This window comes from Gopherus evgoodei, chromosome 1 (genome assembly GCF_007399415.2).
Source record: "Gopherus evgoodei ecotype Sinaloan lineage chromosome 1, rGopEvg1_v1.p, whole genome shotgun sequence".
In the NCBI taxonomy this organism is placed as follows: Eukaryota; Metazoa; Chordata; order Testudines; family Testudinidae; genus Gopherus; species Gopherus evgoodei.
The window spans coordinates 132,702,800-132,721,719 of NC_044322.1; the positions used below are offsets into that span (position 1 = coordinate 132,702,800).

Here is an 18,920-nt window from a genome sequence, read left to right on the forward strand (position 1 = left end):
CAGCAAGGAAGATTTAGGTTAGATATCAGGGGAAAATTTTCTAACTAACAGGCTAGTTAAGCTCTGATATAGGCTTACAAGAGGGCTGTGGAATCCCCATCAATGGAGGATTTAAAAAAAATAAGTTGGGCAAACACCTGCCAGGGATGTTCTAGCTTTACTTGGTCTTGCCTCAGCACAGGGGGCTGGACTTGATGACTTCAAGGTCTCTTCCAGACCTACATTTCTATGATTCTAGGCAGTATAGTTTAGAAGATGGATGGAACCTCATTAAATAATCGCCTTTATCCATTTAACAATTAAAGAAAACGGTGTCATCCAAAAGTGAGTGGTGACATCAGAACTTGCCACTGGCTTTCTATCAACCCAATCTAAAATGGAAAGTAACAGGAGGGGTCATAACTGTTTTACCTTTTAAAAATGTAAAATGAAACAAGTGTTTTGATAGTGTGTTTAACTATGCAATTGTTATGCCTTTGTTTTCTGAGTTCTTCACCTATAAGTCACTTAGGACTCCCTCTGCAGAGATGGGAAGCTAGGTTGTGTGCAATACAGACATTCATAGGGAACGCAGGCATACTTTGTGCTCTCTTGTGAAGACTTTTGTCTTGTTTGTTGCTTTTGATAATGTAAAATAGGGAGACTGAAAGGATATGGCTGCTCTAGTCATCGATATTGGTTCACTTTACAGCATGGAAGCTAGGGTGCAGCCTGAAGTAACTCTTATTCACTGACAAGAAAATAAAGAAGTGTAGCCTCTATAGGACTGCAGGTACCAACGCAACATCAGAAGAGCCTTCCTTATTGGCCCTCGATAATGTGCTTCATCACCTTGATCAACATGTAGCTGCTCCTGGATGCCCAGGTAGCTGCAGTTGCCAAGTCAGTGCTTGGAAAGGCTGTGTCTCTTTTTATTTGCTTATTATTAGAGAATAGTTTACAGCTATGCTCTGCTCTGACTACCAGCAGATTTCTGGACAAAGTTTAAAGAGTTTTTGACCTTATAAAGGTTTTGGCTGTTGGAGAAAGAGAGTGAGAGAGACTCCTTTTCTTCTCACATGGTACCATGGCAGCTATGATCTACTACTAAGCTGAGATCCCCCTCCTCGTCTAAATTGACTGTGTTCTTGATGAGGGCTCTTGCCTCTGACATAAAGTTCCTACTGTATATGTATATCTATCTTCCTACTGTATTTTCCACTCCATGCACCTGATGAAGTGGGTTTTAGCCCATGAAAGCTTATGCCCAAATAAATGTGCTAGTCTCTAAGGTGCCACAAGTACTCCTCATTGTTTAAACTTCCTACTGCGGTTCACCAGAACCCTGGTATGATGGATATGGCAGAACAGTCTTTTTGTTCTGTGTGTACAGTGCCTGGCACAATGAGGTCTTGGTTCTGGCTGGAGCCTCTAGGATATAAACAATATAAATTATTATTTATTTTATTATTTTATTGCTATTAAAAACCTGTCTGTTTTCTCAGCCTTTTTCTTGGAAGTGGGGATTAAGGAATAAGGGAAGGAAAGGACGATGGGACAGAGATTGCATTTGTAATGGGATTGGCGGGGGTTTCAAGAGTTTCTTTTATATATTTTAGTATGTTTATATTTTAATGCAAACTTGTGGATTCATATTATGTAATACGCTAGGCATTAGAGGGGTGTAATATTAAATGCAAAGTCTGGGATTGTTTGGCTCCGAGGTTTTATTTCAGGTTCCTCTTTCGGATACATGGAAAAATAGATGTGGTCATCAGGCCCCTGATAGAGTTGTGTACAAGCTCAATTTCAGGTCTTTGTTCCTAACATTAAAGCCATGAGTAACCGAATTCCAATCATATTTGACCACATGTAAAACCAATATCTGACTCCATGTGAAATTAATGAGAGAGCTGCAGGGAAGCCAATGTAGTCTGCATTTCATTACAATATCTCAGTGACTTAGACCTTGTCTATACTAGAGAATAATCCTGACTTCAACTCTCAGTGGCCAACTATAGCTGCACCAGTTCAAGCCCCTAGCATAGACAGTTCAGACTGCTATAAGTACCAGCGCAGCTTTGCTAAATTTCGAGAAGATGCAATGCAGTTTTGTCCATCTACAATAGTGTTTTGTACCAGCACAGCTATGTTGATGGTGTTGTTGGCCACCAATGCCCATACCTGGAGCAAATCCCTCATGTAGATAGAGCCTTGCTTTTGGTACCTAGCTGCTATGCTAAAAAATCCTGGTTGCATCCTTACATGCCTTTGTTCATAAGGGAGTCCCCCACAAAACAGGATATACAGACATGGCTTTTACATTACTATTATTTTTTTACATCACATATACTAACTAATGTTGGCATTTAGGAACTTACCTCCTGTTACCGTCCTTCTAAAGAGGATTGGATTGGCCACCAAAACTAGCAGAAGTGGGGCATAGGTAGTGATGTAATGAGGAATTGCATGCTGCAGGCCACTTTCACAACTGAGAAGAGACCGTTAAAAGATTAATTCTTCTTCATATCTTATAGTCTTGGCTATTCTACTTACATCACATTTAGCTAAAAATATGGAATGAAATAAACAGATCCAAAAATGTTGTGACACATTGATTCTGGCCAGCTCAAGTGAGTCACGAAGTATACTATTGAAATACAGTCAAGTTTCAATGCTTCCTTCCAGCAATTTGGGTGGAAGGAAAAAAAATGAAGCTCAGACAGGAAGAAGAAAGGATAATAGGATACAGAACTTCTTTGGCATGATCTTCTCCCTCTCTAGGAGCCTGTGGAATTCTTAATGTCCCCACCTTCCATGGCCATGTCAGGGATGATCTATGGGGCAAGTAAGCACTCATTTTATGTGGCATGTTTCTCTCTGGTCCTGGCAGAAACCCAAGCAGATGACTGAAGGGTCATATTGGTTATGTCTACACCACAGCTGGGAGATGTGATTTTTTTTTCAGCACTGTGAACAGACTTGTGCTAGCCCTGCTTGAGAGCGCATGCTAAAAATAGCAATGGTGTGTGCCCCTACAGCAGTCTACACCACTATTTTTAGCATGCTAGCTCATGTCTGTCTACCTATGCTGAGAATCATGCCTCCCAGCTGCAGTGTAGACATACCCATTCACTCTGAGTTATGTGTATAAATTGTTTTATTTGGTACTTACCAAAGTTAAGTTATTCATAAGACCATAACATAAGAACTTAAGAATGGCCCTGCTGGGTCAGACCAAAGATCCACCTAGCCCAGTAGACTGTCTTCCGACAGCGGCCAGTGCCAGGTGCCCCAGAGGGAATGAACAGAACAGGTAATGATCAAGTGATCCATCCCGTGTTGCCCATTCCTGCCCGTCCTGGCTAATAGCCATTGATAGACCTATCCTCCATGAATTTATCTGGTTCTTTTTTGAACCCTGTTATGGTCTTGGCCTTCACAATATCCTCTGGCAAGGAGTTCCATAGGCGACGGTGCGTTGTCTGAAGAAATACTTCCTTTTATTTGTTTTAAATTTGCTGTCTATTAATTTCATTTGGTGACCTCTAGTTCTTGTATTATGAGAAGTAGTAAACACTTCCTTATCTACTTTCTCTACAGCAGTCATGATTTTATAGACCTCAATCATATCTCCCCTTAGCCGTCTCTTTTCCAAGCTGAAAAGTTCCAGTCTTATTAATCTCTCCTCATACAGAAGCCGTTCCATACCCCTAATCATTTTTGTTGCCCTTTTCTGAACCTTTTCCAATTCCAATATATCTTTTGGGGCGACCGCATCTGCACACAGTATTCAAGATGTGGGCGTACCATGGATTTATATAGAGGCAACATGATATTTTCTATTCTATTATCTATTTCAGGGTTCGGCAACCTCTGGCATGTGGCTCACCAGTACCCTGGGGGGAGGGCAGTCTGTTTACCTGCTGCATCTGCAGGTTCGGCTAATCACAGCTCCCGCTGGCTGCTGTTCACCGCTCCAGGCCAATGGGGGTGGTGGGAAGCCATGGCAAGCACATCCCTTGGCCCACGCCACTTCCCACAGCCCCTATTGGACTGAGACGGTGAACCGTGGCCAGTGGGAGCCGCAATCAGCTGAACCTGCCAACGCGGCAGATAAACAAACTGGCCCGGCCCACCAGGGTGCTTACCCTGGTGAGCCACGTGCCAGAGGTTGCCGACCACTGATCTATCTCTTTCTGAATTATTCCCAGCATTCTATTCACTTTTTTGACTGCCACTGCACATTGAGTGGATGTTTTCAGAGAACTATCCACAATTACTCCAAGATCGCTTTCTTGAGCAGTAACAGCTAATTTAGACCCCATCATTATATTCAGTGATCAAACCATACACAAGTATAAAAACATCTTTGGGACTTCACTAGTTGTTGTTTTTTCAGTAGTTGGGATCCAAAGTAGGAGTAGATGGTCCTGGTGCATGATCAGTGATTGAAGGAAAAATGAGTTTTGAGGAGGAATTTAAAAGAGGAAGGGATCACACAAGCAAAGGGAGGCTGTTTCAGCATAGGGGTTAGCCTGATACTAAAGTAGAGAGTCATGAGTAGGAGAAGAGTTGGATGGACAGAGCATAGGGCATGAGAGAAATAGGATATGATATTTTTAAGGCCATGCTTACTCTTCTACTTATGATGGCAAAACTTGTGTCGTTCAGGGATGTGAAAAAATGCACACACACCCCCAGCGACAAGTTTCCATGGCATAAATGGTAGTGAGCACAGTGCTATGTTGGCGGGAGAGTTTCTTCCACCAACATAGCTACCGCCATTCGTTGGGGGTCATGTAACTATGTTGATGGGAGAGCTCTCTCCCGTCGGCATACAGCAGCTACATGCGAGTTCTTACAGCAGTGCAGCTGCATTAGTACAGCTGTGCCACTGTAAGGACTCCAGTGTAGACATAGCTTAATTCACTCAGGGCCAAATTTGCTCTAACATTTCTTACTGTAAATCTGGAATATCTTAATTGACTCCAATATTCAGCATTTACACTCTTGTAATTGGGGGAAAAACTTGACCCTCCATTTCCAAAACTGACAAAGTCATTCAAGTAATCACAGAGCTAGATTTTTTTTTTAATGTCTTGCTTACCTAGCAACAGAAGGGTAGTAAAGCATGGCAATTCCCTCCACACACAGCAGGATTGCCAGGCCCCATGTCATCATGTGGTACAACACAATTGTACTGGAAGCACATGCAATGGAAAAGAAGCTGTTAATGTCACTCATCATGTGCATTTGGAATTGTTTTAGAATTTCACATTGCAACCATTCAAAAGAATTGTACATGTATGCAAGCAGAACAACATCCCACTGGCAGTACATTAATTAGGAAAAGATAAAGCAGTTTGGGGAAAATAAGAGCTGGGCTAAGTCAATGCACTTGTTCAGGTTGAGATAAGAGGCCCTGCCTCTGTCCCTTCCTGTCAACAGAGCTGTAAGTGACTCTTGCCCACACACAAACCTCTGGTAGTCCCCCCCCCGGTTCCCTCCCTTCCTGTGACCCATGGAAGTGGGATTTGGGGTGGGAAAAGCTATAAGGAGAAGGACGAAGGGCTCCCCAAACAGCGTGAACAGTCACACAAACTTCAGTCCTTTCAGGGATTTGGAAATCACAAACTTTAACAGCAGCAAAGAGTCCTGTGGCACCTTATACACTAACCGACGTTTTGGAGCATGAGCTCCAAAACAGGACTCTTTGCTGCTTTTACAGATCCAGACTGACACGGCTACCGCTCTGAAACTTTAACAGTTATGATCACATTTTGCTTCATCTACATCAACAAGGGCCTGATCCAGACACCGCTGAAGTCAATGGGAGTTTTTCTATTGACTTCAGTAGGCTGTGAGTCGGGACCTGAAAGTTTTGCGACTGATTTTGGTGGGAGCAGAATCAAGCCCATATTGCCTCAGGCTAGAATGGTGTGACTTACGTATACATGTCTCTGAACACTTGAATCACGGCCCATAGGAAATAATATGAATGTCATTACAGCGCATAGCCTTGTCTGGCACAGGAAATTTAGATAACCTTGATGGAAATAATTAGGGTAAAATATGTGAAGAATTTTCATAATATGCACTAGAAATCACATAGTCTAGCTTGTTACTGCTTAACAGTTCCATAATTCCTGGGCATCAAAGCTTCACTATACATGTACAATTTAAATTTGTCCTATACAGGCTAGGGTTAATACTAGTTTAAATTGGGGACTTTTGTACTTGTTCTGGAGACACACATAATAATATTTGCCAATTGCACTGTGTCTCCAATATCTGATTGCTCAATATTGTCTGGGTATAATATCACATAATTCTGTGCTCAGTACTGGCAAACTGACGGTCTTTTTGTTCTTCTAACTACAAAAACTGGCAGCCAATTTAGAAAAGTCTTTATATTTTGTCTCTAGTATAACAGCATGGCCATTGTACTCAAAGAGTAGTTATCAATGGTTGGCTGTTAAACTGGGAGGGTGTATCTACTAGGGTTCTTCCTGGGCTCAGTATTATTCAATATTATCATTAATGAGTTAAATAATGGAATAGAGAGTATGCTTAAAAAATTTGCAGATGATACAAAGTTGGGAGAGGTTGCAAGCACTTTGGAGGCCTGGTTTAAAATTCAAAATGACCTTGACAAATTGGAGAATTGATCTGAATTCAACTAAATGAAATTCAATAAAGACAAGTGCAAAGTACTTCACTTAGGAAGGAAAAAAATCAAATGCATCACTACAATATGGGGAATAACTGACTAGGTTATGTTTCTTCTGAAAAAGATCTGGGGATTATAGTGGACCACAAATTGAATATGAGTTGTGAATGTGATGCAGCTGCAAAAAGAGACCAATATGTTGGGGTGTATTCAAAGGAATGTTGTATGTATAACACAGGAGATAATTGTTCTGCTGTATTCAGCATTGCTGAGGCACCAGCTGGAGTATTGTGTCCAATTCTATGTACCATACTTTAGAAAGGATGTGGACAAATTGGAAAGAGTCCAGAGGAGAACAACAAAAATGATAAAACATTTTTTAGAAAACCTGACCAATGAGGAAAGGTTGAAAAAATTGGGCATGCTTACGCTTGAGAAAAGATGACTGAGGGGTGACCTGATATGTCTTCCAATATGTTTAGGGCTGTTATAAAGAGGATGGTGACCAACTGTTATCCGTGTCCACTGAAGGTAGAAGTAGTAGTAATGGGCTTAATCAGCAACAAGGGAGATTTAGGTTTGGTATTAGGAAAAGGTTTCTAACTATAAGGGTAGTTAAGCTTTGGAATAGGCTTCCAAAGGAGGTCATAATTGGAAGTGTTTGAAAACAAGTTGGACAAACACCTATCAGGAATGGTCTAGGTTTACTTGGTACTGCCAGAGCACAGGGGACTGGACTCTATGACTTCTTGAGGTCACTTTCAGCCCTACATTTCTATGATTCTATTAGTGCCAGAGAATTTAGATACTCCAGTGATGGGCACTATAGAAGACATATAATATATAAGGTTATTTTTGTCTTTTCTTGAAAAAAATTTTCTATGAAATGAAAACATCAACAGGACACTAACAACACCATTGAAAAGAATATAAAACCTCAAATCCTGAAGCAAAAATTGTAGGTTTATTTCAACACTTTTTTTTCAGAATAAAATTTTATTCCTACAAAGTTCAATTCACGGTGTAGATTAGGGACTGGAGTGAAATCATGGCTCCACTGGAATCAATGGAGGTAAGATTTCACCCCAGATTTTCAAAGATGCAACTGCATGCAAGTTTGTAATCAATAATGGAGCATATTCATGGCCCTTTAAGCACCTGGCATACTAATACGTGGTTTGCATATGCACATCAGATGTTTGTGCATGCTTCATTTATGTACCTGAATACATGCATACAAATATGCACACCTAATGTAGAAAGTAAAGCTGTAGCTCTTTAATTAGTTAAAATTAAAAATTAGTTAATTTCACTTTAGTACCTTAGTCCTGCTGATCTTCTAATCACCAAGTAGGAATCCACAGCATAGCAAAACAGCCACCAGAAGCCAGCACTGTACAAGAGCTGGATCCACATCTGCAGAAGGAAAAGATTCCATTGTGTCACAGCCGCTGACAAAGTCTCTAAGGGTGTCTACACTACCCGCCGGATTGTTGGGTAGTGATAAATCGATCCCCGAGCGCTCTCTCATTGACTCCTGTACTCCACCACCGTGAGAGGCACAGGCAGAGTCGACGGAGGAGCGGCAGCAGTAGACTCACTGCAGTGAAGACACCACAGTGAGTAGGTCTAAGTATGTCGACTTCAGCTACGTTATTCACATAGTTCAAGTTGTGTAACTGAGATCGATCCAGCAGTGTAGACCAGGCCTAAGTGACCAGGACAAAATAAAACTTCCTGTTACTTCTAGCCCTGATGAGACCTCATTCAAGCATGTTAATGGAACATGTTTGGTTTTGTAACAGAGATCCATGAGGGGCCAAATCTTGCTCAGAATCACAGGAGTAGTCCCACTGAAGCCAACTGGTCTATTCACATGAATAGGTTGGGCAGCATTTGGCCCCTTTTGATAAGCTTGCTTTACTCCTGCCCAGAAGAGATATTAACCTTGCCTAACCTTAACTCTGAATTTTATATGTGCATCCAAAAGTAAAACATTTTTGGCTACATTCATAAAGAGATTTATAGTGAGAATGTTTGAAATTACTGTATTTGCACATTAGTGCCTTTCCTGTAGCTTGAGGGCTTGTCTATACTTACAGTTAAATCAGCACTGCTGTGATTGATGCAGCGGTGTCGATTTAGCTGGTCTGGTGCAGACAAGCTAAGTTGATAGCAGAGTGCTCTCCTGTCAACGTCTGTACTCCACCTCCCTGAGAGGTGGAAGGTACACCGGCAGGAGAATGTCTCCTGTCAACACAGCACAGTGTAGTCACCACTGTAAGTTGACCTAAGTTACGTTGACTTCAGTTACATAACTTGTGTAACTGAAGTAGTGTAACTTAGGTTGACTGACAGCTTTAGTGTAGACCAGCCCTGAGACATGAGAGAAAGACTTGTATCTCTTAATCATTGTAGCTATATTGTACCTTCAAATTCTGGGAAGTGAATGTAAAAGGAAATTATTATGTGTAGTCAACAATCTCTGTTCCCAAGAAAAACAAAAAGAAGAGATGGGTGGTAGTGAAATGTCTACACTTTAACTCTGATGGGTTTTTTTCAGTAATGATCCAAAGTGCTGTGCACAGGTTTAAGTCAAGCTACATTCCACTGTATTTGACAGCTGAGAATTCTCATTTTTTCTCACGAGTATACATAAAGATATCTGACCTTTTCCTCTGTGTTTACAAATTCCAAAATTCTTTCCCTGATGAGCTGGTTCTTTTACAGCATACTTTCTCCCCCTTTTTCATTAGTCAGAAACATTTTTACTATTCAGTTTAATGTTCCTCTGAGCCCCTCTTTCATTTTGGCTCCATTTTCATCTGAATATCCTTTGCCGTGTTCCATAGTAGCATCTCTTTACCAGGCACAGATCATCATGCTTGCTATTAAATCAAACATCAGTGATGGCTACAAGTCTGAAAACAAATCCCTGGTATTCCCTCCTCCACAATCTGAAAATACTCCCTTTCCCCAGAGATGTTCATCCTTGGCCCAATCACTAAAGCCATCAATATACCTTCAGGCTCCAATACATTCATCACTGGAATGCACTTTATTGATAGCATTCAGTGTATAACGTGAGCTTAGTTTTACATTTTTATCTTTGTAAGATGTCCATTTGAAAAATAATATTTAACAAATTCCATTTAAAAGAATCTGTGGGCTTCATTCACTTAAGATCTGCACTGGCTTCTTCTACTTCATTAGGAAAGATGGAGCTAGTCAATGCTGCCTCAAATAGATTTGTGCTTCATCTGTCCAAGATGGGGTATTAGTAGGTGTTTGTTACTGACCACCAAATCACACTTGGGAAGAGACTGACTGGCTTCTTATGCACCTATCTATAATGCGTAGGGGGAAAAAGCTGTGTGATCCTGGGGGAATTCAATCAGAGTGATATATGCTGGAGGTCCATGCTACCAGAACTAAAACATCGTTGGGATTTCTAAATACTACAGATGGCAAAAAGTGTGGTATCCAACATAGGAGAATTCTATTTTAGACCTCATTTTGACAGATACAGAAGAACTGATCACAGAAATAAAAATTAAAGGTAACTTAGGTACAAGCCACCATGACTTGATCATCTTTATTATGTTCAAGTAGAATAAAGTCTAGACCAATTATATTTATAATAGGTGCTTTAAAAGGATCAATTTCACAAAACAGAAAACTATTATGATCCAAATAAGCTGGGAGGAAGAATTAATCAGGAAAAGATCAATAATAATTTGTAATTGTTTAAGAATGCCTTACTAGATGGCCAAAAAACTACAGTCCCACAACTAAGGAAGAAGGCCATATTGATTGAAAAACCGACCTGATTTAGAAAAGAAGTGAAGGCGCCATTTTATATATTAAAACAAATAGAAGAAAAGGGAAGTTGATAGCAATGAATACAAATCAGAAGTTAGGAATTGTAGAAAACTGATGATGGAATCAAAGGGACTCAAGAAGAAATCTATGGTCAACAGAGTTACGCACAAAAAAAATAATTTTTTAAAGTGTATTAGGAACAAAAAAAATCCTACCAGTGCTATTGGTCCATTACTAGATATCAGTGGTAGAAATATCAATAATAATACAGAAAATGCAGAAGTGTTTAATAAATATTTTTTCTGTATTTAAGGAACAAACCAGATATAGTCATGATCTTATAATACTCTTTCCATTCCACTTATATCGCAGGAGGATGTTGAACAGCAGGTAGTATAATTAGATATTTTTAAATCAACAAGCCCAGATAACTAGCATCTAAGAGTTTTAAAAGAGTTGCCTGAGTAGCTAAGTGGACAGTAATGTTTATTTTACATAGGTCTTGAAACCATGGGGAAGTTTCTATAGACTAGAAGAAAGCCAATGTGCCAATTTTTAAAAAGAGTATACAGATTGACCTGAGTACTTATAGGTCGGTCAGTCTGACATCAATCCTGAGCAACATAATGGGGCAGCTGATACTGGACTTAACTGGTAAAGAATCAAAGGAGGGTAATATAATTAATGCAAATATATGTGGATTTATGGAAAATAGATCCTGTCAAACTAATTTCATCTTCTTTTTTGATGAGATTACAAGTTTAGCTGATAACAGTAATAGTGTTGATGTAATAAATTTAGACTCCTGTAAGGCATTTGTCTTGGTACCACACAACATTTTGATTAAAGAACTACAACATCAACATGGCATGCATTAAATGGATTAAAAACTAGCTAACTGATAGGTCTCAAAATGTATTTGAAAATGGGGAATCATCGAACACTGTGATCTGTTCTTGACCTTCTTCTATTTAATATTTTTATCAATGACCTGGAAGAAAAATATATCATCACTGATAAAGTTTCCAGATGACACACAAATTGGGGGAGTGGTAAATAATGACAATGACAGGTCACTGATTCAGAGAGATCTGGATTGTTTGGTAAACTGGGCGCAAGCAAACTATATGTGTTTTAAAAAGCTAATTATAAATGTATTCATCTAGGAACAAAAAAATACTTACAGGATGGGGGACTCTATCCTGGAAAGCAGTGACTCTTAAAAAGATTTGGTCGGGGAAGGGTGGATAACTAGCTGAACATGAACTCCCAGTGTGGTGCCGTGGCTAAAAGGGTTAACATGATCCTTGGGTGCATAAACAGAAGAATCTGTATTTGGCACTGGTGTGACCACTGCTGGAATCTGTCCAGTTACAGTGTCCACACTTTAAGAAGAACGTTGATAAATTGGAGAGGGTTCAGAATGAGAACGATTGAAGGATTAGTGCCTTTAGTGCCCTGTTTTACAGTGATAGACTCAAGGAATTCAAACTATTAAGCTTAACAAAAGAGAACATTAAAGGTATCTACATGGGAAATATATATTTGAAATGGGCTTTTCAATCTAGCAGAGAAAGGTAAAGCACAATCTAATGGCTGGATTCAGGGGTGCCAGAAGAGGGGAGGGGGCAGGGATCCATGGCCCTTCTACTTTCCACCTGTCCACTTTTTGCCGTGGGCCCCACCCCGCCTCTCCTTTTTCCCCTGAGGCCAAGGGTCCAAGGCTCGCAGCCCGTTCTGGCTTGGCCAGGGGTGGGGACTCGGACAGAAGAGGCAGGGTGAGGGCCCCTGGTCCCCACACTTTTGGAAAGGCTCCGTTGCCCCTGTCTGGAATCTGAAGATAGACAAATTCAGATTGGACATTAGGCATAAATCTTTAACAATGAGAGTAATTAACCATTGGCAAAAGTTACTAAGGGTTGTGTTAAATTCTCAATGCTTGGCAATTTTAAAATCAAGATTGGTGGTGGTTCTTCTAAAAGATTTGCCCTACGGTGGTCCCTTCTGGCCCTGAAATCTATGGGGAAAAAAGTCAGCAGGAAGTGGATACATCCTCATTCCACTCATCCCCTGGGTAGTCTCTGCTGGCTGCCAAGTAGAACCGCCAGTCCTGGTGGAAACCTCTGGGAGTGTGGCATTGTAAACGCAATCTGTTCTTTCTTGGCAGTGTATCTACTTGGGAGTCAGTTTCCCCTGCTTGTGTAGGGGGGGGTCTCCCAAGGCGATGAATCAAGGCCTATTTGGTTTAAGGCTAGAATGCATGGCATTTTGTTTTTTAAACAAAAAAAAGAAAATACATTTTACATGACTATAAGTGGTTTCCTGAATTCTAATGAGAACAAGGTGGGAGAGGGGAGTAGGAAGAGGGCTATTTGTCAGTTTGTTTTCTGAAATGTAAACATTCCCTTGCACTATTGCAGACCCAAATGTTGCAATATTTTGCTAGTGCAAAAGAGCCAGAAAGTGAATCTTTTAATCAACCCTGATGCTGGCAAGCATATTTCATCATCCATGCTGGGATCGAGACAAAAAATAAACAGCATCAATGGTAAAAACTTTGTTTAAAATATTCATTTAATGTTAACATAGTGAAATTATGATGTTTTCAGAATTGCACTTTACTGCTGCAAAATTTTTATCTTGGCAAGTTTTCTTTCTTTTTTTTCTTGTTTGAAAAAAATCAGGCTTGGACAATGATACAAGTTCGTACACAGTGAACAAGGAATAATATTTTCCCCTTGTTTTTTCTACTTGTACCTGGCAAGACTCAGAAGTGTGTGATGAGAAATAGAGAGGGATTAGAAAAAGTTGTGGTATGATTGATTTTTGGCTGTATGGTACGTATAGTTTAATGTGGAAATTGTCATTCAGATTTGTAGCAGTTGGTTACAGGTTTCTGTACAACACCATGATATTATGCCTTTTGAAACCTAATCAGATTTTTGTTTTAGTGTAGAAAAAGATCCTTTAGCAACATTTAGATTGTAATTATAGTATTGTACATGCTTGATCAGAAATTCCTTGGGTACCCAATATTCCCACTGGCTTTTCATAAGTTTTTTTCTGTCCTGTTTGTCAGACTTCATATTACTGTAAAAACTGTGAATTGAAATGAGTATTGGTCAGATATAGCATTATATGCCATTTAAGTTTATACATCACCCCATATTTGAACCCCATTCAATTAAAATATGAATGACAGTTAATAAACCCCTGCAAACAGTTTTGTCACTTTGAAATTCCTGAGATTTGCAAGCACTCCAGAATTATTCATGCCAACCACATTTTTCATTTAGCAGAAGGGGTAAACTCCCCACCTGAGATTTCCTGTCTGATTTTCAGCATACAGTATGTAATTACAAAGTACCTCACTCAGAGACCCATTTACCTTTGTCCTATACAAACACAGAGCTTGATTTTGTCCTAAGTCATTGTCCATCTGAATTACCTTATTGACTTCACCGGGGCTTGTGGGTGGTAGCACCTCTGAAAATCAAGCCATTCATTTAGATGCCCAGATATGATTGAAGCACCTAACTTTAAGCACCCACATGTGAAAATTTTGGCCTCAGCTTTCAGGAAATAGCTCGCACTCCTCCCACTCTTAACTGGTGCTGCATAGCAGGGCGTGCCAACACTTGTACCTCGTGAGCAATTAATACATTTCTCGCTTGTTTTTTTGCTTGTACTCTGCAAGACTTGTAGGGCTTTGAGAGAGAAAGAAACCCATTATACTTATAGATATGAATGATAGTTCAATTTTCTTTAGATCAGGAAGAGTTTGTCCTTCAGGCTTCCTTTATCATCCGACGAAGTGGATATTCACTCACGAAAGCTCATGCTCCAATACATCTGTTAGTCTGTAAGGTGCCACAGGATTCTTTGCTGCTTTTACAGATCCAGACTAACACGGCTACCCCTCTGATATTTATCAAATTAGTATCCCTAGCAAGAAAAAGAGTTTTGTACTTACTGCACTTCCCACACAGAAGGCAGAAGGCCACACATCAGTTCCATTCACCACAGAGATGTTTGCTATGAAATCTGGGAAGCCTATCCATACTGTTGATCTGAAGATTATACCTAATGGGAACATTCATTAGTGTTCTGAATGTGTTAATATGTTTTGAGTCACATACTTGCACAGTTAGATTTTCAAATAATAGCCTGGTTTTTACAGGTGAACAAAGCAAGGACTGCTTTAATTGAGCACAAGATAACTCAATTATTTAAATTTCACCATAATCTATCAGTGAATTCTGCACCAAAGTTTTAACTTGCTGTGGTCTAAAATGTTCTGTTCTATTTAAAAAAAACCCTTCATTTCATTAACACTGACACACATTTCTCTAAAATGAACTAGATAGCATCTCACGGGCTGTCATCAAATGAAAGTAATCTCATAATTAAAGCATTTTCTTTTTACTTCTTTTCACTATTATATTTGCATATATCAATGTTCTTATATTCATTTCTCTTTAACTCTTTACATTTTAGTATTAAAGGTATTTTATGCCTTTAATCGATTCTCATTTTTGCAAACAACTCTTTTCCTCTTTTTCAAATGAATAAAACACTTCTCAATACTGCTTTAAAAGACATTGCAGCTTGCCATCAGTGAAGATATCTATTCATATTACAGTGTGATAGCACTACCCATGATGCTTTATATACCATTTAACGAGAATTGACCCCTGCCTAGGAAAGATTACAAAGAGTCTCAGACAAAGATGATACAAGACAATTGGTTCTGATTTGTCAATATAGTTAAAATAGAAAAACCTCTCTCACATTTTTGGCCTCATCAAATGAAAGGGACACTTTTCAGGCTGTCTGTCCAGATTCTTATATAGGTGCTCTTTACTGTATCATCAGAACAAATCTCAAAGGTAGAGAACAATATCTATAGGTGTCTCTCCCTTCATACCAGCCACAGGACTTCAGATTATATTATTATTATTATTTATTATGTTTTATTATTTTATGTATTTATTTGTTTCATCATTTCTATAAAACGTGAGTAAAGATATTATTGCAGCAAAGCCTGGATGAAGAGGAAGTTCTGCATTTAGCTCCGGACATGGTACAATTAGTATTCATTTATACTTTGGCAGCACGTTTCATAGTCTGGCATGTTAGAATTAGACACCACTTTAGTTTTGACACATGAGTGTCCATGCATGTTGCCTCATTCTTCCACTTCCTCAGCCTGCTCCTTCCTTGTGACCAGGCAGGGTATTGGATGAGGAAGGGTCTTATAGATTTCAATACCCTATCTATAGCACAATCTAAACCAGCACTCTTGGGTTTGTTGCTCATGCGATTTGCCCAGTGGAGTAGCTGGCATTTTCATAATGCTACAGCCTTTGTTTGGAGTGTTTAAGGGTCAGAAGAATGTTCTTAAAAGTTAGCCTTTAGGAACAGTTAAGTTTTGGATCTGTCATCCATTGAAAAAACTTCCAACATCTATCTGATTGGATTTTGTTAGTTTTAGGTGCAGATTTTTTGAAGAGTGCTTCATTTTAAATTTGAACTGTTAAACCTAACATTCAAAAAAAATCTCTCTTCCATTAATACCCATTATTTCCTATCATCCCTTAACCCAAATCCACCAGCAAAACAGAAACAACACACTTCCATCCCAGAGCTCTTTAGGCTGCTAAATGGATCCAGTTAGCCACACTGCCTCCAGGCAGAGGGAATCCATTCTAGGGCATGGCACAGCAAGCTGGTCCTTACCTAAGCCACCAAGAATGTCACAAATAGAGATGAGGAGAAGAATGGTGGTGGAGGAGGAAGCTTTTGGCATCTTCCGGGGACTCTGTCCCTGCTTGGGAAGGAGCTGCAGGATGCTAAGCAGCAGACTGACTGAGGCACTGCCAATGCAAACTCCACAGAAAACCTCAGGCTGGAAAGTCAGCACCAGTTGCGTGGCTGCATCCCGGTTGGGACAGCAGTAGGTCTCTAGCCTGGGAGAAGCCATGGGAGGTCTGGTTGGAGGTAGAAGAGAAGGAGCAGAAAAAATTGCTGTTGCTTCTACAGGGGAGATTTAGCTTTCACTTGATCCTTCCCATTAGCCTTCAGTGGTGAGAATCACGGGACTGATGGATCATGTGCTGCTGCTAGTGCTAAATCCCCTGAAGCTGCCTCTCTCAGCCTCTCCCTTGAAAGGAGATCAGATCAGAACAATACCATTGCAGTGTAATCTGAAACATACCGCTTCCCTGCTGTGAGCCATTGGCAACAGTTCACTCAAATATTTCTGCTTGCACAGTATGTGATGAGGGAGGACTATGCCCTTCAGAGCACTGAAGATGGCGTAAAATGAATGAGGATAGAGGCCCCAAGGTAGGAGCATTAGATTTTAACTCTCATTTTAGCCCCAAATTAACCTCATCCCACACATTATACTTTAATTATTGCAAATTCACTTGAGCTCTGGGTCCAAACCCAAGCACTCCCAGACTTTTGGAAGAGAGGAAGTAGTCTAAATCCACACCCAACTCCTGAGATCCTCCTCTCTTGTTAAAATCCGAAATGCTAACTCACAGAATCAAGGATGTAAAAACAAGTCTAAAGCTATCATTTTTATCCCATTTAAACTGTGAACACAGGAAGTTTTAACATACACCTCTACCCCAACATAACGCGCTCTGGTGGATCAAAGCAAGTTCAATATAACGTGGTTTCACCTATAATGCGGTAAGATTTTTTGGCTCCTGAGGACAGTGTTATATCGGGGTAGAGGTGTATAGGAAACAGTATATATGCTGTGGGCTGATCCAGCAGTGAAAAAATTGTAGGCTATGGATTTCTCATGAGCAGTTTTTTAGTTTTGCAAGGATTTAATGCACCAGCTTCAGAATTTGAGTAGTGGTGTTTGGTTTGACTTGCATACATAGGTTACATAGTACAATTATGTTCCTTCATTATATGATTATTGATTCATGTTCTTATGCAAATACTTTATGTTTATGAATTCAGAATTAGCTTTCCCTGAATATTTGCTTAAAATTCCCTGTGTCAACCTACATTCCTGCTGCTAACACTGTTTGTTAGAACATATGTAAAATGTAAACACAGAAGCACTACAAACACACCTGAAGTGAACTGGATTTTAATGATATGAATAATTGTGGATCTTTTTTCCAGGATGGATGCCTTAATTTTTCATGAAATTGATATCCTTCATCTACATTAAAAAATTCTGATTAACTTTAGTGGGAGTGTTGTGTATGCAAAAAATACAGGATAAACTTGCATGTTTGACGCCATGTTAAGGAAAACAATTACCAGTCCTTTGTTGAATGACAAGGCGTAGCAACTTCATGGTTGTTACTACCATGGGCAGCATGTAATGGAGGCTGGGGGAGAGTAAGCCACCCCAAACCTCATGCCACTGGGTGGGGCAGTGGCTGATTTGAGGCCCACAGAAAAATCTCCCCCTGCCACGGCCTTGAGGCTGAAGGACTCTCCAGTAGGCAGGGTCTCAGGGCGGGAAGAGGCGGCATGGGGGCAGAATGGGAGCAGGGCCACAGGGGAAGGGGCAAAATAGGGTGGGGAGGGTCTCTGAACTCCAGCCAAGCTCTCAGCCCCCACCCCAAGCTCTCACCATGCCCCGGCCAGGGCCACGGAGAGGCTGAAAGCAGTGAGTATGGGTGTGGTTTCCGCTAGAAGAGGCAGGGCCTCAGCCGGAAAAGATGAGGTAGGGGGCTAGCCTCCCCAAGAGGAAGCTTCACTCACTGCCCATAGTCACTACTATACATACCATGGCTACTCCGAATTCACATGGTGGCAGCATGGTTATAATGCAGAAACTCCTACTCCAAAACAGACACCTTCTAGTTAAGCTAAAGGAGAATCTTCATTATCTGTTGACAGTATGGACTCCATGACCCACAGGTTCTGATTCCATCTAGCAGAGGGTACTGGTGCACATTGCCACTACCTATTCACAGTAGTATGAAATTGTCACATATTTGGTTGGCAATATTTTAAAACCATAAAGTTATAAAACCAAATGAGTGTAACTCAGACACCGATCCATACTTTCATCTCCAACTTAATATCTAGCAGCCAAATCCTGCAGTTCCCTAGTCAGCCAAAGCTTCCACTAAATTCAGCAAGTTTTGACGGAGCAAAGACTGCTGGATCTTCCCTAAAACTTCTGTGTCTTGTGTAATAGTAAGTTTGGAGGCAAGTTGGAGAAATTAAAATGATAGTTAATTAATCTGCATGAACAGAAGAGCTGGAATGTCTGTTAAACTAGAAGCATTTTAAGAGCCATTCTACAAAAACTTCATCCCAACCAAACTTTCAGAAACGGTAAAAGACCAGCCCTCCTGCTATTGACGTAAATGGACAAACTAAAAGACTCCATTCAGGTGGATTCTCACTTAAACTAAGGCCAATTTACATTATATTAGTAATGTAAAGTGGTCTTAAA

The 18,920-nt window shown here is 40.2% G+C and overlaps 1 protein-coding gene across 1 annotated transcript in view; it reads right to left on the reverse strand.

The window, feature by feature from the left end:
* Positions 1-16,457, reverse strand: part of GPR143 (G protein-coupled receptor 143) — a 40,534-nt gene extending 24,077 nt beyond the window's left edge. The window contains exons 1-5 of the mRNA XM_030551973.1: positions 16,214-16,457; positions 14,448-14,557; positions 7,974-8,068; positions 5,090-5,182; positions 2,361-2,470 (exon numbers count right to left, since the gene is read on the reverse strand). Coding sequence (XP_030407833.1) covers positions 2,361-2,470; positions 5,090-5,182; positions 7,974-8,068; positions 14,448-14,557; positions 16,214-16,457 — 652 coding nt within the window. The remainder of the gene's footprint in view (positions 1-2,360; positions 2,471-5,089; positions 5,183-7,973; positions 8,069-14,447; positions 14,558-16,213) is intronic.
* Between the last annotated feature and the right edge of the window lie 2,463 nt (positions 16,458-18,920).